Source organism: Nematolebias whitei, chromosome 15 (genome assembly GCF_014905685.2).
Source record: "Nematolebias whitei isolate Nwh7 chromosome 15, NemWhi1, whole genome shotgun sequence".
Taxonomy (NCBI): Eukaryota; Metazoa; Chordata; class Actinopteri; order Cyprinodontiformes; family Rivulidae; genus Nematolebias; species Nematolebias whitei.
In genome coordinates, this window is record NC_056512.1 from 37,105,713 (window position 1) to 37,116,357 (window position 10,645).

Genomic DNA, 10,645 nt, shown 5'->3' on the forward strand with positions numbered 1-10,645 from the left:
ATATATATATATATATATATATATATATATATATATATATATATATACAGACCATTTTCAAAAAAATTTGAATATCATGGAAAAGTTGTTTAACTTCCACAATTCCATTCAAAGTTAATCTTTAATATATGATAGATTCAGGGCCCACAATTTAAACGATTTCAAGTATTTATTTGTTTATTTTTACATAGTTTGGACTTCCAGCTCATGAAACCCACGAAAACAGTATTTCAAGAAATTAGAATACTGTGAAGACATCAGTCCACACTACTTGTCAGTTTTTGCAGAAAAAAGAGAAAAAAATTAGGATCACAACAAATCAATCAAAACATGATACATTCAAAACGATATGTCAATCTTCAATACTTGGTTAGGAATCCCTTTGCTTTAATCACTGCCTCGATGCGACGTGGTATTGAGACAATCAGCCTGTGGCATTGACTGGGAGTTATGGAAGCCCAGATTTTCTCGATGCTTGCTGTCAGCTCTTCTTTGTTGTTGGGTCTGGTGCTCCTCATTTTCCTCTTGAGAATAATTCATAGATTCTCAATGTGGTTTAGGTCCGGTGAGTTGGCTGGCCAGACAAACACTGTGATGGCATGCGCATCAAACTAGGTTTTGGTGCTTCTGGCGGCATGGGCAGGTCCTACTGGAAGATGAAATCTGCATCTCCATACAGATCCTCAGCAGAAGAAATCATGAAGTCCTCTAAAACATTCTGGTAGACTGTTGTGGTGACCTTAGATTTAAGAAAGCAGAGTTTACCAACACCTGCACTGAACATTGCACCCCAAATCATGACGGACTGTGGATATTTCACACTGGACCTCAAGCAGTAGTTTCTCTGTTCCTCACCCTTCTTCATCCAAACCCTTGGACCTCGATTTCCAAACGAAAGACACACTTTACTTTCATCGGAAAAGAGGACGGAGGAACCCGACAGTTGTAGCCCATCTCCCGATGCGTCAATGTGGTGGTTTTTGAAACTGTGACTCTCGCCTCATTCCACTCTTTCTGGATCTCTGCCAGATTCTGGAATCTTCTCTGTTTGATGATCTGCTGAAGCCCACGGTCATCTCTTTTGCTGGTGCATCTTCTCCTGCCACATTTTGCCCTTCCACTAGACTTTCCATTGACATGCTTGGACACAGCACTCTGTGAACAGCCAGCCTCCTTAGCTATGAACTTTTGTGGCTTACTCATCCTATGGAGAGTATCAATGATGGTCTTCTGGCTAGCTGTTATGTCTGCAGTCTTCCCCTATTGAACCCAACTGAGACAATTGAACCAAACTGAAGCAATTTAATGACACCTGGGAAACCTGTGCAGGTGCTTTGAGTTTAGTAGATGATTAGTGTCACACTCAGTTTAAATCATTCATGCAACATTTGGGCTGATTTCTTCACAGTATTCTAATTTTTTGAAATCCCGTTTTCGTGGGTTTCATGAGCTGGAAGCCCAAATTATGTAAAAATAAACAAATAAATACTTGAAATTGTTTAAATTGTAGGCCGTGAATCCATCATCTATTAAAGATTAACTTTTCAAATGGAATTATGGACATTAAACAACTTTTCCATGATATTCAAATTTTTTGGAAAGGGTCTGTATGTCGCTTCGCCGTATAAGTCACATCTATTATGCGTCACTGCTGACGCGTCGCGTATTTTACGCGTCTCCGCTGACAACCCAAAAGTGTGGGCCGGTGTTGTGCCAAAAATCGATTGGCTGCCAAATGGCGAAGTAGGAATGGACAGAGGGACGAGTTGCTGTGCATTTATTTGAAATTTAACAAGCTTAACATCTAAAAACAATGGATTGCTCCACTTTATTGTAAATGTGTCTCAGTCAAACGTTTGCTTAATAAAATGACTAACAGTCAAATCTGCTGTATTTCAAAAAATTTGCTGTCTTGGTGCTCCGGGAGCATGCGGAGGGAGGAAAAAAAAAGGAAGGAATGCTGTGCGTTTCTTCAAAATTTAACAAGTTAAGCATCAAAAACAATTATTTGTTTGCTCGAAATTATAGTAAAGGTGTGTCTTAGTTTAACTTTTACTTAATAAATGCACTTTAATGGTCAAATTAGCTGCATTTCGCTGGGGCAGTGCAGTGAAATGAAGCTGATTTGACGGTTGCTCCAAGCAGTGAGCAGAACGAAGGTGGGCAGTGTATGGCAAGCCAATTGTGTCATTAATAGCTGGTGAGGATTCTCAGTCATCCAGGACATGGTAAATAAAAAAAAGTTCAAGACTAAAACAAAGTGTAAAGTATAATAAAGTCCAGAAGTTTTTGTCTTGAACTTTCTTGAATTTGTCATTAATAGCTACTACTTAATGTATGATACAACGGCATGCCTTACTACTCGACTGCCATTTAACGACTGAAAATAGTAGTGTAAAATTTTTTTCAGTCAGAATGAATGAAAACCGTAATATCTCAGCCAAAAATCGGTTTATAAATATGGAAAAAAAATCCATAAATGCATTGCTTTGGCCTATAAGTATCAGGACAGGCAAATTATGCAAAAAAAACCAAAACGCAGCTTATAGGGTGGAAAAATACGGTATATACTGGGCCTCCCACTGTTTGTGTCGCTGCACGTACTGCACTGAGCTGTAACTGGATATCCTGTATGTGTCCTCTGCATTTACGGTACCCATCCATAGAATGGTTACAGCATTCATAGAGCAATTTGAGGTTTAGATCAGTGGTAGAGCAGTGGTTCTCATTCTCAAATGCATTCATGTTGACAACTAAATTGACGGCTATTGGCCTGTGGACCTCAATTTGTTTTTGTCTAATATGTCAGCGGAATGAGGTTGGCCTTTTTTTTTACTTCACTTTAATGTCGGTCGGTTGGTACTGTGGACACCCTTGCCCTGGTCGTTGATAATGGTGACAGTATGGCCCCCACTCTCGACAGAAATACATTTTTAAAGATTGTAGAGATCTCTTAAAGCCATGGTGACACTTTCAGACCTCCAACAGTGTGCTACAATTGCCTTATCTGTTTTTTTTTTTTATCTCTGAGAAGGCATATGGTGTCGACCTGTTATCACAAACGATATTTGTCACCATGTCACCCACATCTGTTGCTCAGGGACAAGTTGCTGGCTGTCTTGACCTATGACAGTTTTCCTAAATAAAATTTTATATTAATGCTATGTTGTCATTTTTAAGTTTGTGTTCACACATTTTTGGAAACAATGATAATGTAAGAATTTTGAACAACATAATACCCACCATCTGCCAACAATATTGTGTATTTAACACCAGTACTAAATGAAGAAACTTAATGGTAATGATTTAGACCTATCAGCAGACATTAAAACTAAACTGTTCTAATGGGCTTCACATAGTAAATGTTTTTAAAAAGTTGAATATTTTAATGTCAAATGTACATGAATCAATATTGATTCCTTAACTTTGATTCAATATAAAATCAACACAAATGTAAATGCAGATTACTATTTAGATGATGGTTGAATCAACATTGATATAGTATCAGTTATGGTTGAAAACCTAACGTTGATTCAACGTGTAAGTCACCGACCACTTTCTGTATAATTTCAATGTCAGGGTTCAACATTGATTCAATATTTCTGCCTAACCACATTTCAGTGTTGATTCAATAATATTTTGCTATCTGGGAAATCACAAAACAAGAATTAAACTTTAAATCAAAGCTACAATAAAATATTCTGTACACAAGAAACAAAACCACAAATCTAAATTGAACAATAAAAGTAGACACAATGAGCGTAAATACATCAAATTATGAAGAAAAATATAGAATTTTAAATATAAATGTTTTTGTATAATCTGGTTCATCAGATTTAATTAAATTCAGTTTATTTACATAGCGCCAAGTCACAACAGAAGTCGTCTCAGGGCACTGAACAGAAACATTCATATATAAAATAAGTTGACAGAAACGTTTATATTTAAAAATAATAATTTAAAATTATTTATCTGAGGAGCAGACTGCTTTGAGTTTAACTCATCACAGAACTCTCTCTTAATGGTGAATTAAAGTTCATTAAAAGTTCATTAGCAGGATTTTGGATTCTGGATACGCCTCCAGAACCGGTCCGAAGTGCAGTGGAAATCCTACGTGTAAAAAGCTGATCTGAGCAGAGTAGGGCCGAGTAGGAGTAGTGGAAATGGGGCATTGTAGCGCTGTTTTAATGGTGAAAAAGATTCGTAATTCAGACCGTTTGTCGGGACTTGTTTTCAGCATTGTCTACAGAAATAATTTTTCTGCTGCTCATCTGACAATTTAAATCCAAACCATCTCTGAAATAACACCCATTGTTTTTCTTTTTGCTCAGCAGCTAAGCTGCTCTTCATATCTCCCGTGTTTACTTGTTGTTTTAACCCCCCCCCACACACCTGGAGAAGCAGGAAGTGGGGGAGCACGTGGCTGAGGGGCTGTGTGTTTGTGTTCAAGGAGGGAGAAGGAGTGGGGCTGCGTGGGAAAAAGAAGACAGCAGGAGGATTTTCAAGTACAGTATAACACTATATCGTTTATATTGATATAACCTCAACTTATATCGCAAATGAAATGATCTCAATATTTTTAAAGTATCGCGATATCGCCCAGCTCTATGGAAGACCTAGGAAACGTTGGAAACTCTCTCAGCTGGTCTGGGAATACAGTGGAGTCCTTCCAAAACAGCTGGCTATGGAGAGACGTCCAAACCCCCCTGCCCCACTGTGACTTGACTGCAACAAGATGATGTATGGATTGCTGTTTTGATTTAATTAATAATTTAAATTTCGCTGAATACCTTTTTTTCTTTGCATCTTTTTCCTCACTGGATGAGGAGGAGGGATCAGAGCTTCGGCTTTCCACCAGTTTCCTGTTGGAAAGAAAACCAGTTTTAGTCAAAAGAGTTCTGATTAGTTTCAATACAACTGTTTTTTAGTCTCCAACTCACCCTTTTTCCTGCTCTGCTTCAGAGTCAGAACTGTCTGAGGAGGAGGAAGACGACGACGAGGAGGACGAGGAGGAAGAAGAAGGCGAGGAGGAGGTGGATGAGGAGGAGGATGAAGAGGAACTAGAGCTGCTGCTCCTGTTGGCTTTATCTTTCCCATTAACAGTCATGTCTTTGCTGACTGTTTTCTCGGGTTGCTGCCAGGTTGCCGGCTGCTTCCTGCTCAGGTGTGATACCTGTCTGGTGTCTGATTGGCTGTTGGCTGGAGACTCTGCAGACGAACTGTGCCATGGATCTGATGGTGAAACTCTTCTGCCTGAGCCAGAATGTTTGGAGTCCAAAGGAGAAATTCTCTTCTTGCCCGGGTGAGAGCGATGCGACTCTGACGTGGAGTCTCTTCTGCTCGACTCAGAATGTTGTGGCTTCGACGGTGAGACTCTCTTTCCTGACCCGGAGCGACGTGAATCTGTTGGTGACACGCCCCTGCCGGGCTCGAAACGATTGGAGTCCAATGGCAAGACTTTCTTGCTCAAGTCGGAACGTTGCGAGTCCAAAGGTGAACCTCCTCTGCCTGAAAGTGGAACGTGAAGGGATTCACTGGAAGACGCCTGAGACAAAGAGGATTGTCTTTTTGTCTTCTCTCCCTGTTTGTTCAAGACTTTCTCTGCTGGTGCCTTACAGTCTTTTCTTTCTTTGGGTGGTGAGGGTGAGGATGACGAAGAGGAGGAGGAGGAGGAGGATGATGAAGAGGAGGACGACGACCTGCAGGGCTGGGGAACACCTTTAGGCTCTCCCAGTCTCTGCGCCTCCCTGGACCTGGCCCTCTCAGGCTGTCTATCTCTGTCTTTGGACAGGGAGCGACTGGACCTCCACCTCCGCTGTGGAGACGGGGATTGGCGGGATCTGGAGATTTCAAATGTTCAAACATTACCCTTAACATTTAATTGTTTTGACTGATTTTTAAAAACCTAAACAGAGACACAGAAGGCTCTCATCTTACCTGCTGAGGGGACATGGTGATCTTAGGACTCTGGATGTGGAACTGCATCTCTTCGGGCTTCTGGATGGAAATCTGCTGGTCCTCCTTGGACTTCTAGGTCTAGACCCACTGCGCCTTCTTGAAGTTCTAGACCTAGACCCACTGTGCCTCCTTGGACTTCTAGGTCTAGATCCAATACACCTCCTTGGACTTCTAGGCCTAGACCCACTGCGCCTCCTTGGACTTCTAGGTCTAGATCCACTGCACCTTTTTGGACTTCTAGGCCTAGACCCACTGCGCCTCCTTGGACTTCTAGGCCTAGAGACACTGCGTCTCCTTGGACTTCTAGGCCTAGAGACACTGCGCCTCCTTGGACTTCTAGGTCTAGAGCCACTGCGCCTCCTTGGACTTCTAGGCCTAGATCCACTGTACATCCTTGGACTTCTAGGCCTAGATCCACTGTGTCTTCTTGGACTTCTAGGCCTAGATCCACTGCGCCTCCTTGGACTTCTAGGCCTAGAGCCACTGCGCCTCCTTAAACTTCTAGGCCTAGATCCACTGCGCCTCCTTGGACTTCTAGGCCTAGAGCCACTGCGCCTCCTTAAACTTCTAGGCCTGGATCCACTGCGCCTCCTTGGACTTCTAGGCCTAGATCCACTGCGCCTCCTTGGACTTCTAGGTCTTGACATGCTGCGTGTCTTTGGACTTTTGGATCGGAACCTTCTGATAACTCTTTGCGGTTCTGTATCCACCTCCCTGCTCTTGTCCCAATCTGTCCGAACTAATGGAGGAGTTCTTCTAGACCGTGACAGAGGTTCCTGATACTGCTTTGGAGGCGTGCGACGAGCTGGGGAGGTTGTCAATGTTCTCTGAGGCGGAGACCAGGAGCTTCTAGCTGAGGGGCTTGATGTCTTGGTCTTCCTGGTTCTGTCCCCACTTGTGGCTTTAGAAGGAGAGTACTTGCAGCCTCCTCGAGTGTCTGGTCTGCTGGGTGGGGAGGGGGTAGGACTGTTCATCTGTGTGGGACTGTAACGCTCTTGTCTTTTAGTTTGGGGTTGGTGTTCTTCAGCAGGAGCTCTGCAGGCCGGTCTTTCACCATCATGTTTGTCCTCCTCAGGGTTCTGATCTTTATGCGACTGTCTCGTTTCCTCAGAGACAGAGCTTTCCTTCCTTCCGCTGGCCAAATATCTTTCAACAGCAGCTCCGATGGCAGATGTTTTTGTGATGTTGTTTCTGTCCATGTCTGCTGATGCAGCTTTCTGGGCTTTGTCCTCATCTTTAGAGGGTGATGAAGAAGAGGAGGATGAAGAGGAGGATGAAGAGGAGGATGAAGAGGAGGAGCTATCACTATCACTGTCACTGCTGCTGCTATCACTGCTGCTCTCATGGTTCTTTCCGTCTTTACACTTCTCCTTTATGGGACTTCTCGCCATCTCAGTCCTCTCGCTCTGGGATGTCTCCAAAGGTTTGGACACATCTCTTCTACTTTCTGCAGACAACTGGACCTCATCTCTCCTTCTTCCAGCACCTTGTTCTCTTTGTTTGCCCTCCTCTTTAGGTCTCTCTTTGTCTGGTTCTTGTCTCTTCTCGGGCTCCTGTTCTTGTAGATGTCCGATGTGGACAGGGGACGGGAGGTCACAAGACAGATGTCTATCTATTCTCTTGTCACTCCTCTGCTGGTGAGGAGATGCTCCTCTGTCCTGTCTCTTGGTGCTGTCTTTCCGGTTGTCTCTGTCACTTAGTGCTCGTGAGTATGGTTGCTCCTTGTCGCCACTCTTTTGCGTTCTGAGCTTCTCTTTTTCAGGAGACAATGAGAAGGACAAGGAATCATATCTGGTCTTTCTGTGCAGTTTCCTCTCCTCTTCTTTTTCGTGCTCGATGTTTTTACTTTTTTCCCTCCTGGTTTCCTGTTGAGGAGGAGGAGGAAGAGGAGGAGGAGAGGAAGAAGAAGAGGTGGTATCATGCCTCATCCTCTGAGGTACGTTTTCCTTTCCTTTGTCTCTCCTCTCTCTGCTCCTGGAGCGCCCTCTTCTCCCCATTTCTGTGCTCCTTGAACGCCCCCTTCTGTCCATCTCGACGCTCCTAGAACGCCTCCTTTTCTCCATCTCAATGCTTCTCGAACGCCTCCTTTTCTCCATCTCTATGCTCCTTGAACGCCTCCTTCTTTCCATCTCAATGCTCCTTGAACGCCTCTTTTTCTCCATCTCCATGCTTTTGGAGTGCTTCCCTTTCTCCCTCTCTCTCTGTTTGCTTCTGGATCTCCTCCCTTTCTCCCTCTCCATGGTTTTCTGAGGAGAGGAAGATGAGGAGCCATGCCTCCTCTTGGTCTTCTCCCTCTGTTGCAGTTTTTCCCTCTCCTGGTTGGGCCTCGTCTATATGACGGGGGAGACATTTTTATTCTAGCTGCAATAAAACATTCACCTACTGTGTATTTATTGCTGAAGTATTGAAGTCCATCTCACCTGTTCACCTCCCTGACGCTGTGAGCTGTGCTCCTCATAACCCCGTCTCCTCCAGTCAGGCGATTTCTCCATTCTACCCTCAGGTTTTCTTACAGTTTGGTCCTTATGGAGTGACCTTGGTGGAGGTGGAGACTGGTCGCTGTTAAAGAGCAAAAATAAAGAATTAAAACAAAAAAACTAACAAACTCAATTGAGTTAAAACTCATTTATTCATGGTGCTAACCCCCAGTTGAACACTTGTCAGTTCTGCACCACACAAGGGCCCACCCATTGGCGGTACCACACCCAGTCAGCACCAGTTAAAAGGCCTGCCCACTGGTGGTACCACCCCCACTCAGCACTAGTTAAGGGTCCGCCCACTGCCGATACCAACCCCACTTAGCACCTCCGTCTTAACCTCCGTTTTCTGTCCGATCGCTGTGAAGTGTGGGTTTGTAGATCATTTCTAGAGTTCAGTAACGGAAGCTCCAAAAGCAGTCCTGTGGACCACTGAAGAGGTCCAATCCTTTTTGTTTGGTGACCAGAGGATTCAGCGAGAGCCGTTACGATGCTCGCCTACTTTGCAGTGACAGAGAGGGGAAGCAAGTCAAGAGTGGACGTTCACGACACCTGAGAAGACCTGAGAAGACCCGAGAAGACGGGAACCAAATCGAGTAGTACTTATCAATGGCAAAGCGGTTTTACATAACTAGTGAGCACAAGACAGTTTTGTCAATTTGGGACTTTGTGAAAAATGTTAAAACTGAATGATTTGTAAATCTCAAAGCCAATCATGAAAAGAGTCACAATGAGGAATCTTTCAAAGTTGATTTGTAATTATTTTTTTATTATTCTTAAAAGCATCAAAACGAGGTGAAGTTTGTAGATGTTTGGTGTTTTATCACCTGGCAACTAGCTGCTTTTCTTTGTGATGAAAGAGTGGACTACAGCTGGAGTTAGTGCTTGAAGAACCACCATGCTCAGATGTATGCAAGACAAGGGGTTCAGTTGTCACATTCCTTATGTCAAGCCGCTCTTGAACAAGAGAGAGCGTCAGTAGCGGCTCACCTGGGGCTGTTGTTGAGTTGTCCAAAGTTATCCAATAATGGTCAATCAGGTCATCTGGACAGTTTATTTTTTGTGGAAAGACGTTTTGCCCTCTGTCCAGAGGGCTTCATCAGTCTGAAGACTTGATGAAGTCATTCAGTCTGTGTGTAATGAATAAATATAATATACCATAATTGTCAGTGTATAAGCCACTACTTTTGTCTCATACTTTGTACCCTTTTTCAAAATGTGTATATTTTTTTATTTTATTTTGAAAGACTTTCTGTCATTTCTTGGCAGCTTCCTGCCACTGCCTATGATTTACTTTTGACAAGGCTGGATGCTCTCAGCTCCCAACACTCTGCCCCTCTTGGGAGCAAGCTTTTGCAACATAAGGAGAATGCATACAGGTAATCAGATGTGCTACGATTCTAGGTCATGGTTTCACAATTCACTACCATAAATCCACCTACTCTGTCATCATTCTGTTCACTCTACTAACCTACGACTGCTCTCCATCACACCCCTCCAACCTCTTCATCAAGTTTGCGGACGACACGACTGTGGTAGGCCTCATCAGCAATAACGATGAGTCACTCTACAGGAGCGAGGTGAGCCGGCTGGTCTCCTGGTGCAAACGCAACAATCTCTTGCTGAACACAGAGAAGACCAAGGAGATTGTTGTGGACTTCAGGAGAACTCAGACAAAACATGCTCCACTATCCATCAACAGTGTTGTTGTGGAAAGGGTGAGCAGCACCAAGTTCTTGGGTGTGCACATCTCTGAGGACCTCTCCTGGACCATCAACACAGCAGCAGTGGCCAAAAAGGCTCACCAACGGCTCTACTTCCTCCGCAAGCTGAGAAGAGCGAGAGCCCCCACCCCCATCATGACAACCTTCTACAGGGGGGCCATCGAGAGCATCCTGATGAGCTGCTCCACTGTGTGGTACGGGGCCTGCACAGCATCCTGCCGCAAATCCCTCCAGCGGATCGTGAGGACAGCTGAGAAGATCATTGGCACCTCTCTCCCCTGCCTTCAGGACCTCCACAGCTCTCGCCTCAGAAGGAAAGCCCTCTGCTGGGTGGGAGATCTTGACCACCCGCTACACTGCTTCTTCAACCTGCTGCCATTAGGGCGGAGACTGCGTAGCCTCAGTTCTAGGACCAGCAGACTGTGGAACAGCTCCGTCCATCAGGCCGTGAGGATGCTGAACTCTCTGCCTGCCCCCCCTCAGCCC

General features: G+C 44.3%; 1 protein-coding gene across 1 annotated transcript in view; it reads right to left on the minus strand.

The window, feature by feature from the left end:
* The window catches only part of srrm2 (serine/arginine repetitive matrix 2), a 21,672-nt gene that overhangs the window by 1,677 nt on the left and 9,350 nt on the right, over nt 1–10,645 (minus strand). Inside the window, exons 9-12 of the mRNA XM_037689151.1 lie at nt 8,379–8,517; nt 5,938–8,288; nt 4,941–5,840; nt 4,791–4,862 (exon numbers count right to left, since the gene is read on the minus strand). Of these exons, the coding sequence (XP_037545079.1) occupies nt 4,791–4,862; nt 4,941–5,840; nt 5,938–8,288; nt 8,379–8,517 (3,462 nt within the window). The remainder of the gene's footprint in view (nt 1–4,790; nt 4,863–4,940; nt 5,841–5,937; nt 8,289–8,378; nt 8,518–10,645) is intronic.